Source organism: Eubalaena glacialis, chromosome 4 (assembly GCF_028564815.1).
Source record: "Eubalaena glacialis isolate mEubGla1 chromosome 4, mEubGla1.1.hap2.+ XY, whole genome shotgun sequence".
Lineage (NCBI taxonomy): Eukaryota > Metazoa > Chordata > Mammalia > Artiodactyla > Balaenidae > Eubalaena > Eubalaena glacialis.
In genome coordinates, this window is record NC_083719.1 from 128,963,384 (window position 1) to 128,989,800 (window position 26,417).

The window sequence follows — 26,417 nt, forward strand, 5'->3', positions numbered from 1 at the left end:
TCTTCCCTTTACACCTAAAAGAGCCCTGATTCATATAGTTCTCCATAAATGCCTATTGATGGTTGATTGGCTATGTGGACATGCAACTTGTACCTAACCCAAGAGTGCATCCATGTAGCCTGACTAGAGGCAGAAGGGTGTCTTGAGTGACCTTGCAGAAAATCTCACCATGCACCTTCCTCTGCTCTCTCCTTGACTCTGTGTGAGGGCGGGCTCTCCTTTCTCAGGTGGTGGTAATAGTGAGTCAGATGGAGCAGTTGCTGATGCTTGGATATCAATTAGTGAAACTCTAACTGCCTGAAAACCTCTCAGACATGTCCTGAGTGTCTTAATCTCTCAGTAGGCCTTCTCTTCTAAAGGCTTAGGTGGCTGATAATATGTTTGAGCTGTTGATCCTTTCTTTGATCACCCTTATAGGATTATTCTGCAATGAGATGGAACAGCCGAGGAACTGGGGCTGTTATTTGGTTGTCTTGCTTACGATTAGGCCATGTTGCTTCACTCTGGCATTTCAGTTTTCTTTCTCCTCCTTTTGTTGGTGCTGGAATAGAAACCCTTCAATGGCATTCTCACCAAAGCTTGTGTCTTCCGATTCCTCCAGCTCTCACCAAGTTGTAGAAAGGTCAGAGGAATCCTCAAATAGGAAAATAGGGTTTATCAATTCCTTGCACACCCAAGGCTGTTTCCCCTCATTATCATCTTATTTCAAAACCCTGGTACCTGATCCTTAAGGCAATGTGGGGACAGTCAGGGCAGGTGTTATTCGTTCCAATTTACAGATGAGGAAAAGAAGGTGCAGAGAGATACAGCTACAGGGCAGCAGATCCATTCCAAGACCAGTGCTCTCATTCTTACACCACGCCAGGACACTCTGACCACCCAGGTCTTTGCAACAGCAGACGGTTGGTAATACTTGTCATTCTTCAAGACCAGGCTCCAATGGCATCTCTTCTAGGCTGTCTTCACATATGACCCAGCTGGAAAAGATCTCTTGTCGGAACCTGTAAGGGACTCTACCAGGTATTCCTATGGTTTTGTAACTTTTTACCTTGTAATATAATCATTTGTGTATCTTTTCATCTTCTTTCTGAGAATTTAAGCTCCGCTGTCCCCTCAGCACATAGATAGCAGAGTGTTTGATCTGTGGTAGGTATTCAGGCAATGTTTATTGAGAGTGTGAACAAGTAAATAAATGCCTTAATTTTTTTTTTTTGTTTGCAGGGGTGGCAGGTGGGAGGGTGGTATATCTGAAGGGACCAGAATTGTTTCCAAAGTACCCGGAGGACTGTTAGGTGGAAGAAGGGTTGAATTTGTTCTGTGCCATCCCAAAGGGCAGAAATAAGCCCAGTGGGTAGACATTTCAGGGGACATAGGATGTCCCTATGTTCAACTCAATATAGTATTTCCTATAGCCAAACTCTTGAAAGGTGATGGGTCTGTCTTATAAGGTAGTTAATGAGTGTGTCATTGAAAGTATGAAAGCAGGTATTGGATGATGACAAGGATAGTGCAGAGGACATTCCAGCATCTTAGGAGGGACTGAGCTTCTAGGCTCCCTTCCTACTCACACAGTAGTATTCAAGAGATCTTCAGTGTTGTTTGTTGTGGAATGCTCTTGGGAGAAAAACTTATACTCAAAAGGTAAATCCTCACTCATTTTATATACATGTAGATGGTGGTCACAATGACTAGGAGTGTGGGCTTCGGGGTTTAAGTTCTGGCTTTGCTACTTGCTAACGTGTGACCTTGGCAAAGCTACTTAACAGCTCTGAACCTCAGTTTCCTGATCTGTAAAATGGTGATGATAACAATACCCACCTCACTGGGATATTGTGTAGTCATGCAGAAAAAAACAGCCTGGCACAGAGAAAGTGCCCAATTATTATTATCGTTATTATTACCACCACTCTCCCTCTCCCGCCATGATCCCTAGCCTGTGAGTGTGTCCTGAACTTCCTGGGGGCTGTGTCCATCCTTCCTCCTGGTAGCATCTCAAGCTTCAGGCAGAAGAGGTCCAGGCAGGGCCCCCAGAAGTCCCAGAGCTTGTGCCTCTGAGCAGTCAGTTGACAGCTGACTGTGAGACTGGGGATCTGAGTCTTTGAGGCCTCCAGCCACTTTCCAAAGCCAACAATGCAAGATAAAAACACAATATCTTTTCTCTACTCTCTCCTGGGATCCTGGTTGCCATCGCTAATTAAAGGCAGTTTTTTCCTGAATTTCAGAAGCAAGGGGTCCTTTTTTGTTTTAAAAGCTTTGCATCTAACATTGGGTTCCCAAAAGGCTGATGACAGTTTCTTCAGTTTCCCTCCAAATCCCTGACCTGAATTTCCAGTGCCTGGGTTATTAGTGCATCAACAAAACATGTACTCTGGGATTAGAAAATCCATACTTGTCCTTTGGTCATTTAGAAAGTGGCAAGAGGAGATCCCAAGTCCCCAGCTCATCCTTTGGTTGAGAGCAAAGTTGCTCCCAGAGTAATTCTCTGTCCTGAGCGGTTTGAGATTTAATAAGGGTGGAACAAAATTGACTTAAAGACTCTCTTATATAATTCTTCTTTTATATAAGCTCCTTGATAAGAAATTATTACATATAGTAGGTGCTTCATAAATGTTTTATCTACATAATATCATCTCCATTTTAAAGAAGAGGAATGAGGTAGTGTTTTCACTTCTGCTTTAAACATAAAGAAATACAGAGACACAGTAACTCATCCCACCCAGTTAGTAAGGGATAGAGTTGAGACTACACATCTGGCCCCCCCAAAACTTGGATCATTTATGGTGAATCATGCTGTCTTCTGTTAGGAGGGCTATAGGGGACGACTTATTATTTATATAATAAATTTAGCAAATTAACAAAACAGTTGTAGAAACCTCAGACACGATAACATATACATACAATGAGCTGACATATACATGTTCATGTTTACCACTCAGGCCAACCCTGCGACATCGATGTTCATATCCTTGATTTATAGGTAGGAAAAAACAGACTCCAGGAAGTGAAAGAGTTTTCTCAAGCTAGCAAAATAGCCCAAAAAAGCAAAGCAGGATGCAAAAACTGCTTGCTAAACCATTGGGTGGTGCATTTTCCATCACATCACAGTTGTAGCTCTCCAACAAATAACTTTTTAAAAATCACCCTCAGAGTATACCTTCTTTAACTTTTTCAAAGCGCTTCAGGGGATCTTCGTGGAGTCTCTCCATGATCCACCAAGCTTGGCAGAACAGGCTTTCAATACCCTGTTTTAGTAATGACAGGTTTGCCTCATGTCAGACAAGGAGACTGATGGGCAGGTGGGAACCAGCTCTTCTCACGTATGCAAAGCTCAGCTCTGGTTCTCCTCTGCTTCATATTTTGTTTTGCTCAATGTCCCAATCCCTTGAGTCATTAAATTTCTTTTGACCACTCAGGGTCTCCAGTCTGGTGCTTCATTGGGCCTCCCCTTCCCAGTCATTCATTCAGTCCACACGTTGTACACCAGGTAGCTGCTGAGAGAAGAGTTTACCTGAAAACCAGTTATTCTGCTCTACCCCTCACTTCCCCACTCCTTATCTCTCTCCCAAACCTATTTACTGGAACCTATCCTACCCCTCAGGGACCTCAGAGCTCATAAACACATCGGGTTTTATAGATACACATTTAAGTTTATGATAACCAAAAGTGTTATCCCTGTGTAACAGAGGTCACTGTGAGGATGGGAAAAAGTCAACAACAAGTTCTTAGAGACAAGGAGAGAGCTTGAGATTGAGGTTATGAGATCAGTCTTTGGAGTCAGATAATGTGTGTTCGAGTGTCTGTGTGGCCCCTTGTTAGCTGTGCGACTGTAGGCAAGTTAGTTAAGTCTTTCCAGCCTTGTTTCCTAATCTAGTAAATGTGTCCAATTTATAGGGTTATTGTGAAGATCACAGGAGGTAATTAATATAAACTGTTTAGCACAGGCATGCATTCTTTTGTTACTATAGTAAGTGCTAAATAAATGACAGCACCATTAATTGGGTAGATAAGACTTATGTAGAATAATTCAGATACAAAGCAGGGACTCTATTTCAACAACTATAGAATCTCCAGTGCCTTCTTCAGGATCTGGCCTAAAGTTGAGGTTCTAGGTCTGTATCTGTGGGTATCATCTTAAATGATTTTCTTGCTCCAGGCATGTGCTAAGAGTTTAGTGTGTATTATGTCATTTAATCCTCCCAGTACCCCTGAGGAGGGTATTCTGGCTCTCTTACAGATGTTACAGATGATGAAGTGAGGTTTGGAGAGTTTAAGTGAGTCATTCATGGTCACATGGGCTACTCTAAAGACTATGGACCAGCAGAGTCAAGTTTTGAAGCCAGTGATATCTGCTTCCCAAGCCTGTGTTCACTCTCTAATTTGAGGAGTGATTTATTCAGTCAAGCAGCATTTCCACTGGGAGAGATACTGGATCTAGTGCTGGGAATGCAGTGGCAAAGATGGCACAGTTGCTGCCCATAAGGAATTCATCATCTGGAAGTGGACTCCTATAACATGGGGAGGGAGGATGAGGGCCATGAAGTGGGCAGCGTGAGAGCTGTGAGCACGCTCCAGAGGGACTTGTTGTCTCCTGGAGGAAGTGGGATTCAGACTTTGGAGATGGGTAAATGGTAGATCAATGAGAGGAGTGCGTTCTAGAGAGTAAGTTTAGCTGGGGCCAGCGGTGGGGGCAGAACTCCCTTAGGAGATCGCCTGTGGGTCTCAGCAGAGAGTTTGGAGGAGAGCAGCGGGGAATAAAGCTGAAGAGCAAAGTGAAGACCAAGCTGCAAAAATGCGGAAGAGAAGCTTAAGGAGGGCGAAGGTAAGCTAGGCAAAGCTGAGTTAGAAATTAACACAGACTTGGGAATGTGGGAGCTTGCATACACAGAAAGTGTTCGTTAGAACGTGGGAAGGCAATGATGAATTTGAACCAGTTTTGATTTTTTTGAGACGATCTTCCTTGCCAGAGGGGAGGCTCTGAATGTCAGGTAGGTGAGCAGGGTCAGGAGAGATCATTTTAGGGAGTGGGAGTTCGGGGTTGTCTCACATCAGACACTGGGTCTCAGCTGTCTTGCCCCATTTCTCTCCAAGGAGATTGTGAGCATGGAATGAGATATGGTAAGCCCTCCACAAGCCTCAAAGCCCTGTGTGCACTGCGGGGTGACTGTGTCTAAGGGGGCACAGGATGGGCCGTGTATCTCTGACGATTCTGCCAAAGGCCAGTCCTGCTGCTTCCATAGGAGCTCCTGGGAGAGGCCCTGCTGGGCATTTTCTGCAGCTGCATTGCAGCCACATTGCTTTACACTGTTATTCCACTGGCCAATTATGAGGTTATCGAGTTATCGAACACTCCAGGAGCCCTGCAGGTGGGAGGCAGCTCCTGCAAACTGCATTTGCTTCTCTGTGATTACACTGCAGTCCATAAAGCAGAACAGTTCCCATATTTATGTATGGGTTTCCAAATGAAAGTGAGAGCAAGCAATTGAGCATTTGATGCTCTCTTCTTTCTTTCTCTTTAAAAATTACCATCAATGCTGCTCCATTCTCGTGCCACTTCTGTGCAGTGTAATACATTTGGTGGCCCTGGAGAGCTGGCCCTGAATCCATATTCTGTGTGTGGGTTCAGAGCAGGGTAGTGGGGTCCAGCGTTGAGAGCACTTAATTTGGAGCCAGACAGAGTTCCTCACTACAGTCACCCAAATGAGACCACCTAAACTAATTCCCCGGTCAGAGCTCCTCCTTCAGTTTGGCTGGAATTTGAGCAACTCAGTATGGTCAATACCAGTCTCTCATGGCAACTGGCGAGAATGTATGTCATTGGTTAAGCAAATAGAAGGACAATCACTGAGACTTAAATCATGCAGGACTTAAATCACTGAGCTATTTTGAAGCCAGGAATGCATGAGGGTAAATGACAAATGGGTCTTCAGTGGTACAAAAGTCCAGAGCCACCAGTCCTAATTTTTCTCTCTGTCCCCAAAGGCCTTCTCTAGAGACCCTGGTCCACATCTCTTTATCTCCTTCTCAGAGAAGAACCTAAAAATATAGCCTTGAGCATCCACTGACTTGGGGAACATTGAGAAAACAACAAGGCTTGTATCCACAGCTCTCAGCGTGCTATTCCAGGCCATTCGCAACTTAGAAGCCACAGCTCTTTTTCGTCCCATCTCCATTCACTCCTTTTCTCAGTCAGTCTGGAATACTCTTCCTAAATTTTATGTCTAATGAAATTCTAGACATTATTCAAAGTCCTGCTGAAAAAGGCCACATCCTCTCTACAGTTTTTCCTGCCCTCCGTCTGGTTGGTTCTCTCTTGTTTGTACAAACCTAGGGCACTTGGTTTGTGTGACAGCAGTTTCCAGAATGTGGACCTCGTGGGCCTGGTGTCTGGGAAGTCGTGGACAAAGTCATGGACAAAGATGTGGAAGTGAGGTACATGGTAAGGAAGTTGTTTCCTCTTCAGTATTTCTGACTATACCAAGAAGAAGGTCTCCTGTTGGTGCCGCTATGACTTTTAACACCTTTTTGCCACTTGCCAGTTTCTTTTTTTCAAATAAGGGCAGAGGACAGAGCAGGCCTCAGTCCCAGAGTGATTGTAGATAGCTAGAATTTAATAACACTCATTTAATTTTATGGTTTTTGATTAGGTTCATCTTATACTTTTGGCTAGTAATACAGATTTTCTGTTTATAAAAGTGTTATAACATTAAAAAAGAAACTCATGGAAGTAAGAAAAATGAGTTGATGGAGAAAAAAAGGATTAAATAATAGAAGTTTCCTGCAGATGAGGCAAGTATTGTGGAAGTTGTACCACAGTGAGTGAAATTTAACTGAAACTAATTCTGTAGGAGTAGAATTGGTTATGCCTCCTCTTCTCTCAAGTCTCGGAGGGTAAGGGGTTATGCCTCATTCATCACTAAGATATTCTAGGACAGGAATTGGCAAGCTACCATCCCTAGGCCAAATCTGGTCCACTGCCTGCTTTTGTGTGGCCCACCAGCTAGGAATGGTTCTTACATTTTTTCAAAGGTTGGAAAAAAAATCAAAAGAATAATATTTCATGACACATGAAAGTTATGTGAAATTCATATTTCAGTTCTGTTGTAAGCACAGCCACTCCTGTTTGTTTATGTAAGTCTATGGCTGCTTTCATGCCACAAGGGCAGAACTGAGCAGCTGTGACAAAGATGGCACAGCCCACATGCCTAAAGTGTTTACTGTCTGGCCCTTTGCAGAAAAAGTTTGCAGACCCTTGTTCTAGAGGGTCAATGGGCTTGGAGTCAGGAGGCCTGGCGTGGACCCCTGGAACTTCTATTTAGTTACCAGGTGACCTTGGGCAAATCAAGCCCATTCTCCCACCTTCAGTTTTTCCATTTATAAATGGCGATATTGATAGTACCTACCTCCTAGGGCCATTGTGATGATTGGATGCATGTGAAGCTACTTTATAAACATGAAAGCATTATAAAAACAAGGTATTTTGATTTCCCTCAATAGTTCTAACTTTTGTGAAAGACAGTGTATACTCATAAATACCTGCTTCAGTTCCTCATACTTTCTAATGGAATCTGGAGGTCTTTTACCTTTAAGCTAAGGAGAGATTATTTTCTCTCTTTTTTTCTGCTTCTAACATTTATTATCTCACTATATTCCACTATTTCAGGTTTTTTATTTTTCTCTCACTGGTAATTAAGAAGCACTTCCTCCCCCCTTTTGCTTTTGAACTTCCTCATCTTGACCACGGTAATCAACTCTGTCCCATACTCAGGATTCTTTCTCCAGACCAAATTGTGCTTAAGGAAAATACTATCAGATCTGAAGCAAGAAAGTATTTCTCCTTGGTATCGTCCTAGATCTGCTGTGTTCTCTAAGAACATCCTTAACTTCTCTTTGCCTTTTCATATAGAATTTGCTCAGGCAGGGATATTTGCATGAAATTGTGTGCGTGTGTATGTGTGTGTGTAAGAGATAGTATTTGGATGAAAGATGCTGAAAGAAATTATTTGGCATTTATTAAGCATTTACTACGTGCTGGGCACTGTGCTAAAGGATTTTGCATTCATTGTCTCATTTAATCCTCTCAATAACATTAAGAGGAAGATAACATTATTATCCCTACTTAATAGACTAGGAAACTGGAACTGAGGTTGAAGTGACTTGCCCATGATCTCCTAGCAGGAAAGGGATGGTGCTGGGACTTGTGTCTGTGTCTGATTACACTAGAGCTGGTAGGCTTAACAGTAACAATATACAGTTGACCCTTGAACATGGGGGTTAGGGGACCTGACCCTCTACACAGTTGAAATTCTGTGTATAAATTATATACAGCTGTTCATCTACCAGTTTCCTCTGTATCCACAGTTCCATATTGGTGGATTCAACCAATCCTGGATTGTGTAGTACTGTAGTATTTACTATTGAAAAAAATCTGCAAATAAGTGGACCCATGCAGTTCAAACCCATGTTATTCAAGGGCCAACTGTACAGCTTCTCTTGCCCAGCAAGTTCTCCCTGACCCCCTATTGGTCCTCTGAGTGTCATGTGGTTCCCCCATCCCAGTCTTTGTGGCCCTGCATTGCAGTTGCCTGTGTAGTTAGTCAGTCTCCCCAGCTAGCCTAGAAACCTGAGGAAGGCAGGGACCTGGCCTTTCCTGTTCTTTGCTGTATTGGGCGCAGGACTGATAGGGAGTGGGTATCTGCAAATGTTTATCAAATGGATGAATAAATAAATGAGTATAATGAGCATTTATATAGCTCAAAGCATTCACCTAGAGTCTAAGGGAAAGGAAGATGATACAGTCATATTTCATGCAAAGTCCTCTGCTGCTAAGGAAGCCTTGGGAAAACAAAGGAAAAAGGAAGTGGAAGAGCCCCAGTTTTCATTTCAGCTGGAAAAACAAGGCAACAAAATATATTGTTTAATTTGAGAAAGGAGGAAAAAAAGTTGCACTCCATGTGTTTCTTTCCCATTAATCCAATATTTCTTCAATTTTAGTGTTTTGTATTCTAGCTTTACGCTTGTTGCCATATCTGGGAACCAACTACATTATTTACTTAATATTTAAAAAAAAAATCAGTCCCCTTTAAAAAAATACATATATTTATTTTTTTCACATTCACATATTCACATTACCACTTGCTTCAAAAAGTAGGTAATGTGAAAGTAAATATAACAAAAATAGAAAAAGTAATTACATTCTTGCAGATATTGTTGCCTAAGGGACCTCGGCCAGGGCCTGCTTTTTTTGTTGAAAAGGATAATTAAGAAGTGGTAGAAGAGTGTTAAAGACACACTAGTACCAAACAGAGGCTTTCTTCTTCAAAATGAGAAGGTTTTAGGGAGAGTTGGAGAGGAAATAACTTCCTCACGAAGTGACTCAATGTGATTTAATGTTGTGTCTAAGTCTTACCTAAAATCATATCCCGTACCGCAGGAAGCGAGTGTTGCACTGATTGGAAAATGCTGAATCAGTGGAAGTAGGCCTTCTCTCTCCTCGGGTGTGATATCTTAGACAATCCTGCTAAAGGCTATCTTCCTTCTGAAAAGAAACAGAATGGTTTATTTCTTCCTGTCTCCACTTACAGCTCTGTTCCCAAGAGAGGGGAGGGGACAGGGGACAAGCTGCCAATGGTCGGGACCCTTCCATCCAGGGTCACTTATGCTCCAAGTCTTCAGGGCTCACCCCAGGCCACGCTGGATGGCCTGGAGGTGGGTGGCAATCCCAGGAAATCAAGGGGGTCTGGGAACCTCTGCAAACAAAGCAGATCTACTTCAAGTCACCTCTTCAGCCAGAACATTTTATTCTAGTGAAATCTCTCTCCTGCCCCAATTCACTCATTGCAAAAACCAACATAATTTATCTTCTGGAGGGAAGGGTACAGAATTCAGCCTGGTTTTTTTTTTTTTTTTTTGGCTCAAGTAACAGCTCAGCCTAAAGTCACTTGAAGAAAAAGAGGGGAAAAAAGGCTTAGAGCAGGTTGCCAAGTTGCAAGTTTGGAAATAAAAATCAACATGGGCATTATCTCAAAGGCTGGGGAGAAGATCGCCTCAGTGCTCTTGAGAGACAGGAAAGGAGGTTCCATATCAATGTTTTGTTTGTCCTATTTCTGTTGGAATCAGACTTGAAAAAATTTTATGAGTCTTAGGATCAGGGGATCTTGGAATTCTGTGTGCTCCCTTAGAGGGAGGGAGGGAACTAATACTTGCTGAGGACCAATGTGCCTGCAGGGTGCAGGTCACACACACCCCCCATTTTCACCCCCACTGATAACCCAAAGAGAAGAGGAAGGGTCAGCCACAGTTTACAGATCAGGAACACTTCCCCCAAGGTCATACAGCCTCTAAGTAGCAGAGCCGGTACTGAACTGCATTGTCCTGATTGTAAAATCTGTGCTATTTGAACTGCTGCCCTCCAAGAATCATGGGAACAGAACCCAAGATTTGGAAGGGCCTTCAAGGCCTCTACTTAATTCTACCCACAAAGGATCTGCTACAGCAGCAGTCCCCAACCTTTTTGGCACCAGGGACCGATTTTGTGGAAGACAATTTTTCCATGGACCGGGGGGCTGGGGGGATGATTTGAGAGCATTACATTTATTGTGCACTTTATTTCTATTATTATTACATTGTAATATATAATGAAATAATTATGCAACTCACCAAAATGCCGACAGGAGGCGGCACTCAAGCGGTAATGTGAGCGATGGGGAGCGGCTGTAAGTAGAGATGAAACTTTGCTCACTTGCCTGTCGCTCACCTCCTGCTGTGTGGCCCAGTTCCTAACAGGCCATGGACTGGTACTGGTCTGTGGCCCGGGGGTTGGGGACCCCTGTGCTACAGGGTCCCCAATGGATTCAGCCTCCCTTTGACTCCTTGTCCTATGGAGCCAACCCATTCCATTGACAAAGGACATTAATTGTTAGTGGGCTTTCACTGATGTAAGAATTGCCTTCCTTCTCTGCTTTCCTCAATGCCTTCCTTATCCCCCCTGGACATCTCAACACAGACTCTTGGAGTGGGGTTACCATCCCTAGCTTCCACAGCAAAGGGACCCCAGGAGATTGGGCATTTTGAAATCTTGTTTTGTATTTATTTAGGCTGTGCAGGGGCTAAAAGTCTGTGTTAGGTTAGCCCAAGGGTGCTCACTTGCTGGGACCGGCAAACAGTACAACCAAGACACCAAGAAACCACAGGCCTCTCATTAAGGCTCTGTGCAGATGGTGGCACCCAACCTTCTTGCACATAGTGTGTTTGTCTGCAGAGGCTGGAGACATGCCGGGGCAGAAACCAGATGGTTGGGATTTCCCAGCTGCCTGTCCAGTGAGTGATGGTCCCCTGTCTGGACCTGTTGGATGCTGCAGGGGACGTGTCTGTCTGGTCAAGAGGGAATAAAGGGAGAAGCCCTGGGTTTCGTTCTTTGTGCTAATTTACTCTCTTGTCTTGGTTCAGCCCTTCCTCTCTCTGAGCCTTAGTTTAATTTCCTCTAAGAAGGTGATGATACTGCTGACTTTTGTAGATCATATAGTCCCTGAAAAAGAGAAACACACACGCACTGAGTCTCCATCCTTCACTGGATATATAGAGTGTACAGCCTTGGGCTAAGCACAGCAGCCTCACGACTTCTACCGGAGGGAACAGAATTGTCAGCATTTGCTCCCTGGGACCTGTCACCTCCTCTTCCCTGGATCCTGAATATTGTCTGTGGCCACACCTTGGTCTCCTCCCTGATCCCTGGTAATGTCTCATAACTATGGATCTTTGGTACCAGCTGTGCCACCTCTGGGAGACATTCCGGTGTTGGTTGCAAGACTTAATTACAAGCCTGGTGCTGGGGGTGTGGGTGGGGGTCCGTGAGACCTGGATCCCCAGAATGATCATGCACCGAGTGTGCTCCTTTGGCAAGTTTCCTAACTGAACAGCTTTGATGCCCTCTTTTAAGATCCCTCTCTTTTTACACTTGAAGTTTGTTATGAGCCTGAACATGAGATGAAAAATGAGGAGGCTATTTGTAAAGAAACATGGAAACATGAGGCAGTGCAGGGGGGTGGTTAGGGATGAAGGCTCTGGCTGGGACAGACCTGCCTGGGTTTGAATTCTGTCCCTGTGGCTTCTGAGCTTGTGACCTGGGACAAGTTACCTAACTTTACTGCTGGAGGAAGAAGGTCATAGCACTCACCTCACAGGGCTGTTGTAAGGATTAGGCATTGAGAACAGAGCTTGACATAGAATTAGAATTCAATCAAAACTATTACCACTGTGACTTGTATTCATATTTTTATTACTGGTAATGTGGGCTGCAAACTGTGTAGAGGGGAAACTTCAAGGGCTGGCAGAGAGGGATTCATCAGCAAGACTTCCTGGAGGAGCAAGGCTTTAACTGGGCCTTAGAGGCTGGCTAGGGATGGGGAAATTCTAGGCAAAGGGAAGAATGCAGGCAAGTGCTAAAAACAGATGTTGGAGAGAGTAAGGTAACTTAGGGGGAAATCTACTTCTGAAATGCTAAGTTGTTGAATGTATCTTTTTTTTCCTGGATCCCACATGTGTGTGTGGTGGGTGCTTTTTTGTTTTTCTCAGTCAGGGCCAGGCTCTCCCTGAGTGCATTTTGGGGGAAAGGTGGAAAAGGAAGAGAGCAAGGTCTTCTCATTGAAACAGGCCTGGGTTTGAATCCTAGCTTTGATCCACACAGAGGGACTTTGGGCTAAATTATTCAACCCCCTTGAGTTTCACTTTTCTCACTTGTAGGCATATAGAGAAATGATTTAAAGGAAGAGATATCTTTTTCTCTCCCTCCATCCCCCTGCCTCTCTCCCTCCTGCCCCCTACCCCTCCTTCTCCTCACCTCTCTCTGCTCGCTCTTTGGGAGAAGGAATCTCTTGCCTGGCTCCAGTGCTGCTTCCCATGAGTGCATCTTGCTGCCAACTCTGGTAGGGCACCAAGGAGATGGTGCCATAGGAGAAAATTGTAGATACCGTTGAAAGAATGTGAAGGAGAATTCCATAGAATTGGAAAGGTCCTAAGTAGCTCTTTAATGTGGGTTACAAACAAGTAGACTTGTGAGAGTTTTGTTTTGCTGTGTTTTTTGTTATACCCTTCCAGGGTTTTAGTCAGGTGACAGTGACCTACAGCTAAGCAGCTTAGCACCATTGCCATCTGCCCACTCATTTTAGATATTTATATATACATGTAAACTGCCTACCCCCAATCACTTAGATTTGTGCACCCTGATCTAGCTCACCCTTTTCTCCTTAGAGACGAGGAAGCTGAGGTCAAGAGGGCAGAAGTGACTTGCCCAAGGTCACACAGTGGCCGGGCTAGACCACTTGGGTCTCAAAACTGAGCTCTCCTTTTGGCACTGAGAATGGTGTCTAAAGCAGAAGGACAGGGTTGGGACAGGAGGAGACACTTTGCAGGAAAAAGGGAATTTGTCTCCTGGGTGAGGTCGAGCTTTCTTAGATTGTTTTGTTTAGTCCAGAATGAGGATTCCTCCTTGGATCCTGCTCCCAGCATCCTGCGGATTGGATGTTTCTCACCATCCTTTTAGGCCTGGTGAAAAAGAAAAAAAAAAAAAGATCACAGCCCTGAATTTCCCTGAGAACCTGCGGCTTCGGTCCCCCTGCTTCCTTTCAGGGCCCCTCCTGTGGGCAGGGTTTTACACATGATGAATTGTTGTGGTCAGCGTGGCAGCACGCTGTGCCCAGGGGAACCCGTGCTCAGCTCCGTGGCCAGTCTGCATCTCTCCAGCAGGACAGCCTGCTGCATGCGTCCCCGCGTAGACACCGTCACCGCTGCTGCATTCCCTCCGTCCCAGTGGAGGCATCGCAAATCATCGGGAGGGAAGTGTCCACCCCCTGGCCTGGCAGAGCGGAGAGAGAAGGTGGGTGTTGCAGAGTCGGGAGAAATTGCTTCTGGTCACCTGGTGCTTGAATCACCCCACTGGACTCATTAGGTTTCGCAATGTTTCTTTTACGAGTGGACTCGGCTGGAGGCTGTGCTATGGGCACGCCTGGGCCCCTGGTCACTCTGTCCCATAGACACAGCCAATGCTTTGCTATTCACTTAGGTCTTTCAGGAAACATTTGTTGAATCTCTAATGCCCTGCTGCATGCAATAGGGGATATGGAATTGAAAGACCAGTTTGACCTTCCATTCTTGCATTCTGGTTGAGGTGCATTTTCACAAGTCAGTAAGTCAATAGGCCTGTGGGAGAAACGGCACCAGGGAGCATATTAATACATAGGGTAAATGTTCATTGGCTGCCTACTGTATGCCAGGCATTGGTTTATTATGGTTGAAGTTCACTGGTCAGTGAGCTCGAGGGGTCTGGAAGAAGGAAAAATGTCAGCGGGCTGCCAAGTTTCATCATCCCAATAGCCACTTATATTTATTCAACACCTGCATGGGGTTAAACACATGATATGGAAACCTCATTATCACCCTGTGAAGGAGGGACAGTCATCATCCCACTTCATGCGTGGACCCCAGAGAGGCTCAGAGAGCCTAAGAACCCTCCCTGCCAGGTCACCAGCTGCTAAGTGGTGGGCGGAGCTAAGACCAAGCCCCACGTCTGTTTGACTCCAAGACCTCAATCCCCAAAGACTTGACTCTGCTGGTTGGAACTGAATGTGAAGAGTAGGCAGGGTCAAGGAGGAAATAGTATCATGTGTTGAGCCTCTCCAGAAGTTTGCACTTTCCTAAATGTGTCAAACTTGCTTCCTATTCTGGAGACAAAAGAAGACTCGTAACCTTCTAAATGCCCCCTGGGCCTTCTAGGCTGCCTAGTTGTTCAAAGCAAGGACATTAACTTCTCCATTATTAAACTTGTTTCTGAGAGGAACAAGCAAGAAATGGTTCCATCTTCCCAAGCACATTTTCTCCCTCTGCCCTATGATGGCCCAGCTCCCTGGCCCCCTGCCCAACTCACAACCTGCATGACTTCAGGTGAGTTACCTGAATTTATTGAGACTCAATTTCTTTTTAAATGGGGGTAATAGTAGCTACCTTTGAAGGTGCTGTGAGATTAAATAAGATAATATTAAATGCACAGTTCCTAGAGTAAGAGCTCAATCAAGTTAGCTTTTCTTAATTATTATTCTGTATTTTCTATTTTGCCTTAATTTTGGTCACTGTACTAGATGCTAATCCCCCCCAAGGTACTTTTCACCTCACAGGATTGAAATATCAGTCTGGAAGTACAGTTTGAGGCAAAAATGAATGGATGTCTAAAGAGATATTTTCGTTGTTTATATCGGGCAATGGCAAACAGGAGCTCAGTTAGCACCTCATGCTTTAATCAATTATATTTTTGCTTGTTTGTTTTTTCACTCTTACCCACCCACTCACCATTTCCTACTAGGACTCATTTCCTACTAGGGATGAGTAATAGTGCCAGGAATTAAAGTTTTTTTTTTTTTTTGCAGTGGAGCTGTTTAAAAGTACAAAAAATAGTAGAGAATGATATAACAAACTTATCACCCAGTTTTAGCAGTTATTGTCATTTTCCTAATCTTGTTTTAACTATCCCTCCACTTTTTTTTTAAACTGGAGCATTTTAAAGTAAATGCAGAATCATATCATTTTAGCTGTAACTACTTCCTAACTAGCTTAACTGATAAAGACTTAAAATTATTGTGTCTAGCAATATTTATCATAACCCTTTAATATCATCTGTTACCCGTCATGTTTAAATTTCCCAGATTGTTTCAAAAACTGCCTTTTAATAGTTGATTTGTTGATATCAGAATTTAAGCAAGGTTCCCACATTATGTTTGGTAATTATGTCTTTTAAGTCTATATTTCATTCTCCCCACCTTTTTTTTTTTTTTTTTTTTTTTTCTCCCCACCTTTTAATACCACTGACCTGTTTGAGAAATTGGGTTCTTTTGTTGATGTTCACACATTATGGATTTAGTTGATTACTTCTTCCTGGTGTTATTTTAGTTGTTCTTCTATCCCCAGTATTTCCTGTAAAGTGGTATTAGGTCTAGAATGTGATTATATTCAGTGTCAGTATTTTTGGCTAGATGACATTGTAGGCAGGTATGGTGAGTGGGTTCTTCCTTTTCTACCACATCCTGGGCATGTAATGTCAGGCTATCCTAAGTTCCATGATGTCAGCCTGGTCTCACCACGACAAAGTTCTCCATCAACTTTTTACCTAATGGGTTTAGCATCCACTGATCTTGTCCAGATCATCTTCTCATTAGTGGTTGCAAGATGGTGATTTTCTAATTCTTTCATTCTTTCCAGGCCCTGTTTTTTATGCTTTTCCTACCCTAATCTTTTTTTTTTTTTAAATAGTATCCAGCAACCTTCAAATGTGAACATATATGGGGGTTCCAATAGTTTGGAGTTGGGCTGGCTATGTAAAAATCAATGGGGATCTTTATAAAAATACAGATCCCAGGGTTCCACTCTTGGGGTTTCAGACTTAAGAGGTCAGGAGAAGGATCAGGAAGTGTTCTTAGTTTTTAAATCAAGTTGCTAAAATGTAGCCAGTCCAGGGAAGTGGAGCTTTTAAATCCATCACTGCTTACCATTGCAAAGGACAAAGTTTGCCACCATGTATGCATGTCCTTGTTTGATGGGACACCAGATTGGGGACAGCAAGGGTGAGAGAAGCTGAAATGAACTTGGAATGTTCCAGGGTTATTGTGGCTCCCCCATGCTGCCCCTCACTTGGACTTTGTGGCTGTGCTTTCTTTTGCTGTTCCTGGTCTCCCTCATTGCATGAACCTCAGAAACTTCAAATTGCATTAATATATGATTCCTTTGTGCCTCTCCCCAGTCTAGATCTAATTACTCTGAGATGTTGGGACTTCAGCACGATGACAGAGGATTTTCTAGGATTATTCTCAACATGTGACATTCAATTACCACTCCCTAGGAGGGCAGGGGTTAGCCAGGCAGGGAGCTGGTAGAGATGGATAGGATTTCCAGATAAGAATGGCAAGAGGCTCAATTTCTGGATGGATTCTAGAGTTGTGCTGCCTAAACTTTAGTGCATGCTTGTTAAAAAATACCATTCTGGGATCCCACGCCCGACAGTAGGTTTTAGTAGGTTTGGGGTGGAAACTGGCGGTTAGCATTTCTAATAAGCTCCCAGCTGATTTTGGTGTATGAAGGTCATGGACCTTAGAGAGTCACTGTAATGGGCCCTCAAAAGCCTTGGGAGATGGGAGACTCAAAGGCATCCAGAAAAGCAGACAGTAGTATGGAGCAGGTACCGACCTGGAGATTAAGAGACTGAGTTCTAACCCAGCTCTGTCATTGACCCCTGAGGGATCCTCGGCAAGCCCTTCTCCTTCTCAGCCCTTACTTGCCCTTGTGTAAAATAACAGCGTTGATTGGATCTGTGATCTAATTTTTTAAAGCAGAGACTCTTTTTGCACTCTCGATATTTAAATGGATTAAATGGGGGCTGTTCTGGTAGAAACAGGGATATGGAGTCAGCACACTCGGCATAACCACTTGCTTCTCTCATCAGATTTTGGGACTCCTGCCGCTGACATCCACACACAGCCTGAGGTCTTTGCAGAGCTGGTTTGAAAACCACTGATAGCTAGAGTTTCTTCCCACCTTAACGTTCAGTGATTCTGGGTTTGATCCTTCTGTACATGACCACGGACTCTCAAATCCTGGCAGCACTCCTCTTATAAACTTAATGAGAGAGTGAGAATGCTGTAAGGCCGCTTATCCCCCCTAGTAGAAATCTAAACTAAATGCACGTCTGCTGCTGCTGATAGGTAGGGCAAGGCAGGGTTTCTGAGTTCCTACTTTGAACAACATGTAGGCTACCAGGCATCATGGAGTCAGGCAGACATAGCTCCTTTTTTTCAAGGACTTACCTTTTATTTGGGGAGGTTCTTTTTTTGAAAAATTGAAATATATTAGACATATAAAAGATTTAAGGTGTACAGGGCTTTGATTTGTTACATTTATATGTTGTAATATGATTGCCATTGTAGCGATAGTTAGCATCTTTATCACATCACATAATGATCATTTGTTTTTAATGGTTGGAATAAATAGGATCTAGTCTTTTAGTAAGTTTGATGATTATCATACAGTATTGCTGCCTATATTCACTCTACTCTGCATTAAATCTCTAGGACTTTTTTTTTTTATGACTCATTGCAAGTTTGTACCCTTAAACAATATCTCCCCAATTCCCCTGCCCCCAGCTCCTGGTAATCATCATTTTACTCTCTGTTTTTATGAGTTTGGCTTTTTTAGATTCCACATATAGGTGATAGCATACAGTATTTGTCTTTCTCTGTCTGACTTATCTCACTTAACATAATGTCTACAAGGTCCATCCGTGTTGTCGCAAATGGCAGATGTCTGTCTGTCTTATGGCTGAATAATGTCCCATTATGTTTATGTATGTATATATCTATATATACACACATACACATACACACCACATCTTCTTTACCTATTCGTCCTTTGACACACACTTAGGTTGTTTCCATAATTTGGCTATTGTAATAATGCTGCAATAGACATGGGGGAGCATAAGAACTCTTCAATATTCTGTTGTCATTTCCTTTGGGTATATATCCAGAAGTGGAATTGCTAGATCATAGGGTAGATTTATTTTTAATTTTTTGAGGCACCTACGTATCATTTTCCATAGTGGCTGCACCAATTTACATTCCCACTAACAGTGTACAAGAATTCCCTTTTTTCCCACATCCTTACCCAAACTTATCTTTTGTCTTTTTGATGATAGCCATTGTAACAGGTATGAGGTGATATCTCATTGTGGTTTTCATTTGTATTTCTCTTATAATTCGTGATGTTGAACATCTTTTCATGCACTTTTTGGCCGTTTGGATGTCTTCTTTGGAGAAATGTTTATTAAGTTCCTCTGTTTTTAAATTGAATTGACATATGAAAAATGAACTAATATGTGGGAATATGGAGTACAAAATTGGTGCTATAAAGTGAGAGAAGAGACCTTTGAGAAATACACTGAGACCTTCAAGAATGATTGGGGTTATTTACCATTGTTCACAAAAAGTGTTACACACCCACATGTAGTTGCTATTTAGCAAACACACATGTTAGGTCTGTTATAGAAATCCAATTCAATCAGTTTAAGAAGGGATCTGTTGGATCACAAGATTAGGAGTTTTAGGATCACTCCAGCTTCAGGCATGACTGGATCCAGGATCTCAATGATTTGGGCTCCTTCTCCATTTTTTGGCTCTATTTTCCATGCTGTCTCGCCTTCATTCTAAGGCAGGATTTCTCTATATAGGGCAAGCAACATAATAAATCTCCCAATGATTCTTGGCTTATTATGATCTTTTCAGCTTGAAATTCCAGAGGAAGAGCAAGGTGCTCTCTCTGGCAACATTCAGATATTAAGTTTTAGAGGCTCAGACGGGGCCGGGGCTCTCTCGGAACCATCTACTCTGCGCAGAGGAGCAGAGAACTTTGCCTGGCTAGCCTGAGGCATGTGCCAGTCTCTGGGGTGAGTGACAGTGAGGGAGGCAGGGACAGGAGCACTATGGCTGTCCTGCCACAGCAGTGTGGGTAAGATGAGTGTTCCCCAAAGGAGAAGTAGAATGTGAGTGTGCCAAAGTCAACAGCTGTCCACCAAAAATATGGAAGTAAGAAAGAGCAAAATCACTAGTAATCTAACGCGGAAGTTCACGCGCACACGTGTGCAGAAAGACGTTTATGCTACTTTAAGTAAAAAACAAAAGACCATGATAGAACACAGTTCATACAATAACATCTTATTTTTAATTTTTAAATGTATATTCTATTCGTAGATGCACAAATATATATGCTTTGAAAGCATAAAAATGAAATGTGCTATTTTCTTGGTACAGGGTTTTTCCACTTGACAATCATGAACATTATTCCTTGCTGTTAAGTATCATCCTACACTATCCTTCTCGGGACTGTATTTTGTTATGTGGTTGTAGGATGATTCAGCTGATACCTGAGTTCCCTTAGGAGCGGGGAACAGCACTGACTGAACTGGCATTGGGGTCTGCGGTCCCAGCTGTTCCTGCTAACTTGTGTTTCAGAGTAGACAGTGTCTGCCTTGCATTTCCTTTTTGGGTCCTTTTTAATGGGACCCAGTCACTCAGGTCCCCAGCAGGCTTGGGGAGTTGAGTGAGACCTTTAAGCAGGAATGTATCGACTGCTTCTGAAATAGGAATGCCAGGGCCCTGGCATTTATATATAGCCTTTATCTCAGCAGCCTTGTGCAGAGCTGGCGTTTTTGGGGTCAAGGCAGAAAAGATCAGGGACAAGTGAAAGATGCAGGAATTGGTTGGTGGAAAGTAGGTTCTTCCAAAGCTGAGGTTGGATTTCGGGCTTGATGATAACCTAGTGAAACTCCAGAGAAGTTGTGTGCACACCAAGGATGCAGCTGTCTTGTGCACCTTGCAGAACTGCTGCAGATGAAAGAGCCGCAGGTGAAATGGGGGAGGGGAGGGAAACACGGAGTTGGCTGCAGTAACTTCCCTGTGCTTTGGGCTCTGAGGAGCCCTGAATGGACTTGCTGGTGGCCTCAGTGATAGTGGGAGACCTGTCAGGTCATTAGTCTGTGTCAGGCCGGTGGAGGACACAGTTTTGCTGAGACCCTCACCTGGCGGCCATGCAAAAGGCCATCCACTTCACTTCCGGGAAAAGGTTGACCTGTTTGCTGACTCACCCACCTAAGACACAAGGTGAGGAGCTTGGGGAGAAAAGAAGCCAAGGTGTTGATTCTCCATCTCAGAGCGGGGCCTTCCGAACTGAAAAAAAAAAAAAAAGAAACAGAAAAGAAATGATAGGTGGGCTGAGAGTCTCTTTCTTCCTAAAGAATTGTGCTTAGGTGGGAGAACATGGGGGTTGCCAGTATAGGCCCTGAGGATGTGACTCTGGCTCTACTTCTTGCTGGCTGTATGGCTTTGAGCAAGTTACTTAATTAACTGCCAGTTTCCTCATGTCTAAAATGGGAATAAAAATAACAGCTACCTTACAGGCTCATTGGGAGTATTAAATGAGATCATGATGCACAGGAAAATGCTTAGCATGGTGCCTGATAGATAGTGCTCAATAAATATTAGCTGATGCTATTAACAGGCATGAAGATTGGCTTTGATCGAAGCCAAGGTATGAGAGGTTACCTTCTAGAACACTATATTTTATATCATGCACGTATAGTTACACAGAGACAAAAGATTGAGCGTCCCAGTGTGTTGTAGTAGAAAGTGCCCTCAACTAGAACCTGTGAGTCCTGAATTCTAGCCTGGATTCTGGCCTAAACTCACTTTGAGACTTGGAGTTACTTCATTCCTCTGGGCCTCAGTTTCCTCATTTGTAAAATGGGCTCTTAGGTGGATGGTCTTTGGACTGTTCCCTGGTACACCCAGGTTTCAAAGAGGTCTGGTGATTGCTCTGTGCCCCCGATTCTATGACAACCAGGACAGTAGCTGGGATTTGATCAGTTTGGTATGTTGGGATACTACACAAGATTCCTTTTGAGAATAGGGTCCGCTACTTATAACCTGCTCTGCTAGTTGCTTTCTAAGGATTCTTGCAACTCTAGCACTATACAGCATGGGATTAGAAATCCAGGGGGCAGTTCTGTGTTCTTGTCACAGCATCACTACGATGACAGCTCACACAGTGTCCTCATTTTAAAGATGAGTAAAGTAAGGGGAAGGAGCGGAGGGATAAATTAGGAGTTTGGGATTAACATGTACAAACTACTATATATAAAGCAGAGAACCAACAAGGACCTACTGTGCAGCACAGGGAAATCTACTCAATATTTTATAATAACCTATAAGGGAAAAGAATCTGTAAAGAATATATATGAATATGAAGGTGAATATATATATTAATATAAATATAGATAAATGAGTCACTTTGCTGTACACCTGAAACTAACACAACATTGTAAATCAATTAGAATTCAATTTAAAAAAAATGACCCAAAAAAAAAAAAAAAAAAAAAGATGAGCAAAATGAGACTCAAAGCAAAGGGCTCGAGCAGCAAAGTCCAAAAACCAGCAGCTGATGCCAAGACTCAACTTGTGTCCTGGGTTCCCTGCCTTCCAGGGCTCCACTGCTTTCACTCCATTGTTCTGCCTTTTGAAACTCCTGGACACTGCATTTTATAAAATGGGGCTGCCACAGGCTGGGTGAATTCAGTGTTCCCACTACGCTACTCATCTTAAAATATCACCATCTTCCTGTGCTCACATCTCAGATACATTTATCATGAAAGAAGGGCAGATAGACATCCAGCCTTCACTTGACCTTTAAATTACCTCCCTCTCATCGGCCATGGCTGATCAGCTGCTCTTTTGGAGAACAAGTGGGTCGACATGAGATTGACTGGTTTTTTCTGCAGGGGATGTGGCTTGGCCCTCTCCAACCCTCTGACCTGCAGAGGTCCTCTGAGCTCTGGGAGCCTCAGCCAGAAACAAGAGCATGGATTAGCAAGGCAGGAGGAGGGGTCCTCTGTGCCTGGATCTAGGACCAGGAGAGAATAGCTTCTGAAGACTCAGAAAGAAGGCCAGTATTTGGGACCTTGGACAAGTCCCTTGGTCTCTCCCTCCCTGGGATCCTAGGATGTTTTTGATAATCAATGAATGTCACTCACCATCTGGCTCTAAAAGGATCAAGTCACTGGCCACTGCACTTGCTGACGTTTAACACACCCTGAAAGGAGTTCAGGGAAGAGATTAGGAATGAGGCACTCTGTGCTCTGGGAAAACTGGCAGAACAGGTCTTCAGATAGTTAGATATTTTCAAGAGAAAATTTTATGAACCCAATTTCTTGTATCTTCCCATAATTAGAAAGGCACTAAAATAATCAACTGAGATACCTGTTCATCATGACTAGCAGTAACCTCCTACCAAGGTGTGTGCTTGATTGCACGTACCCCTTCTCCAAAATCACATCTATGCTGACCTCCCTCCTTACCTCTTTGGAACAGTTCCTCAGGGCTATCTGAGAGACTGTCCCCCTGGCTATAGTCCTCAGTAAGTCCCCAGAGAAAACTGAAACTCACAGTTCTCATGTTGTGTGTTTTTATTTCAGTCAACAGAAATTGGGTAAGTAGATAGAAACTCAGCAGCCCAGGATGCACCAATACACCAGTGACTCAGAAGCCATTGTGCTGTGGTAGAAAAAGTATAAGCTTTGGATCTAGCAGACCTGGATTTGAATCTCAGACCTGGTGCTTATAGGAAAGAAAGTGTTGAGGTAGTTGTGAAACCTTGGGCTGGTTACTAAACTCCTCTGTACCTCAGTTTCTTCATCTAGAAAAAGGAAATAATAATGCCGACTTGCAGGATTATCATAAGGGTTAGGATCATCTATTTGCCTGGTGCCTGTCTTATAATAGGTGCTCAAAATAATAGTTTGTGTTATTATTATTTTTTAAAAAATAATTAATTAATTAAATTTATTTATGGCTGCTTTGGGTCTTCGTTGCTGCGCTCGGGCTTTCTCTAGTTGTGGTGAGCGGGGGCTGCTCTTCATTGTGGTGCATGGACTTCTCATTGCAGTGGCTTCTCTTATTGCAGAGCATGGGTGCTAGGTGCGCGGGCTTCAGTAGTTGTGGCACGCAGGCTCAGTAGTTGTGGTGCACGGGCTTAGTTGCTCTGTGGCATGTGGGATCTTCCCAGACCAGGGCTTGAACTCATTTCCCTTGCAGTGGCAGGCAGATTCTTAACCACTGCACCACCAAGGAAGTCCTACTCTGTGTTATTGATAGGAGAATGTTTTATGAAATAAAGACCTAAGGGATTATGAGAGATGATGATTATTTTATTGGCTAACAGGATGTCTCTTCCTATTGGACCAACTGATAACAATTAGTTACCTCACAAAGAAAGAAGAATTTGGAATGGGACAGAACACATAAGTTTCCTTGGGTTTTGTCTGCGAGTTCTGTTTGGTTGCATTTGGCCATGAAACAACCAATTGTTGAACAGTGGAGCTGAGTTACACACTGGCTAAAGAAGGCCACTTTGAAAAAAACTTAGAGAGGTCTTAGTTTTCTGGGAGCAAGCCCATCAGAAGCCAATGTGTGACCGGGCTGCCAATACAGATAATGGGCTCTTGGAGTGCATTAAGAGAAGTAGCAAGCCTACAGTGAAGGAGAAGATGGCTGGGATACACTTAGAAATCTGGGTTCCGTCCTCTAAGAGTCTCATTGTCAAACTTAAGTGTGTCCTGAAGACGGTGATTAAGATAGGAAGGGTCTGGAGACCTTGCCAAATGGGGAACAAGGACAAGGATGGGAGATTTTTATCCTGGAGAAGACAAGTGTCAGCGTGATCCATTTAAATCCCTGAAGGGCTGCCTTGGGGAAGAGGGAGATGTTTGGTTCTGTGGGACACCAGGGTCACAGGGTTGGGGGGTGGGGAAAAGGCAGAGTCAGTGCTTTTTGCACAAAGTTTTCAAGAAGGCATATTCAGTTCAATTTAAAAAGATACCTTGTAGCAAAAAGACACCTTGTAGCAAAAAGACATCTACCATGGAATTGGGCCACATTCTGAGGTAGCGTGTACCAGAGGCCGGTCAGAGTGACGCAGGATGATGTGGAGGTCGTGAGGACAAGATTTGATGTCAGATCTGGGTTCAGATCCTGACACTGTCATTTACTGTGTGGGCAAGGAAGCAAACCTCTCTAGATGTAGTTTCCTTAGCAATAAAATGGAGACAGTGTCTAAATTCCTGGGTTGTGAGGATTAATTGAGCTAATATATGGAAAACCCTTAACAGTTGCTGTTCCTATTATTTTGGTTACTTATGGAGGATGTTCTGCTGGCCGGGTTTCCTTCCCGCTCCTCATTCTTGGGATTCTATGAGTAAACAGACCACTGCTTTTTCTCCTTCATTGTTCTCCTTTGTTCTCCACTTGCAACCAGTTGCTGTTTCACTGTGTTGTGTTAATAACATAATTTTAGAGAAAGCTGGCCTGACGTGATTGTTTTTTAGTGCGTCTTCCTCATTAATTTGTATCTTTTTCCCCAGCTGATGAGCATTTTTTGCTTAGTAGAAGTTCACTACTTCTCCTCTCCCCCCCGCTCATTCCAGCAACGCAATTTAAACAACATTAATCCGGTATTTAGCGAGAAAATGGGGTTTTATAATGGGAAACACTCAGTTTGAGAGGTAATCTTCTTTTTCTCTCTTTTTTAATTTTTATTTTTTGGCCACGCTGCGCGGCATGTGGGATCTTAGTTCCCCAACCAGGGATCCAACCCGCACCCCCTGCGTTGGAAGCGGGGAGTCTTAACCACTGGACTACCAGGGAAGTCCTTTCTTTTTTTCTTCTTAAATAACATTAAAAAAAATCTTAAGGTAATGACGAATCACCACCACTTGTCTTGGAGGAAGGTTGCAGAGGGGATAACAGATGAGGGTTCTGGAATTTTAGAGCCAGACATACTCTCCTCTAGCCCCCTCATCTTATATGAGGAACTCGGGCCTCAGGGAGGTTGAATTATGGGCTCCTGGCCACCAAGGGGTAAATAGCAGAGATGCTGGGGTGTGAATCTCTTCCCAGTGTACCGAGCTGCGTTTCCTTTGCTGCAGGGGCTGCAGGTTTGAATCCTGTTCTTCTGCTGTGTAGCCTGCCCTTAGCAAGTATTTGAACTTCACTGAAGCTCAGTTTTTTAAATTTATAAACTGTCCATGTGGTAATAGTTTCTTCCTTGTAAGCATTATGGGTAGGATGATCTAAGTAAAACCATTACACCATTGCTGGTAACTAGAAGGTATGGAAAGAGTATTTCTTAAATGAAGGGATAACAAGTACAGGTTGTTACTGTTGATAGTGGTTATTTACCTGAGTGCTTCCCGTATGCCAGGCCTTTGCTGAGTCCTCCATAAAACCCTGGGAGGTAGGTATTATAATATGTCACTACTGTCAAGAGAACTCTGCAACTTGTGTTATTTCCCCATCCCTGTCTTGTTTGTTGCTTTCCACACCTATCCATTCCTATCGGACTAAAAAGTGACACCCTTACAATGGAAAGTTATTAGGGATCTGTTTCAGAACAGCAGAGGCGGTTCCTGGGGAGTTGCCTCTTATTCCACACAGTCAGGGGCAGAGGCATCTCACAATACAGGGTGGGGCTTGGCAGCTGTGAGAAACAAAGGTTGGTGTTCCATGTTCTGTTCTCTAATGAGAGTTCCATCCACAATGTTCCATGTTCTGTTCTATAATGAGAGTTCCATCCGCCGTGTTCCATGTTCCGTTCCACAATGAGAGTTCCAACCGCCGTGTTCCATGTTCCAGTCCACAATGAGAGTTCCAACCGCCGTGTTCCATGTTCTCTTCTACAATGAGAGTTCCACCCGCCGTGTTCCATGTTCCGTTCCATTATGGGTGTTTCACTGACCTAGTTCCATGTTCCGTGCCACAATGAGAATTCCAACTGCCATGTTC

At 43.5% G+C, this 26,417-nt stretch overlaps 1 protein-coding gene across 1 annotated transcript in view; it reads left to right on the plus strand.

Annotated features, from left to right (window-relative positions):
* The first annotated feature begins 4,512 nt into the window (after window positions 1–4,512).
* LOC133090588 (myelin expression factor 2-like) overlaps window positions 4,513–26,417 on the plus strand; it is a 94,496-nt gene continuing 72,591 nt past the window's right edge. The window contains 2 exon segments of the mRNA XM_061188988.1: window positions 4,513–4,628; window positions 13,624–13,870. Coding sequence (XP_061044971.1) covers window positions 4,513–4,628; window positions 13,624–13,870 — 363 coding nt within the window.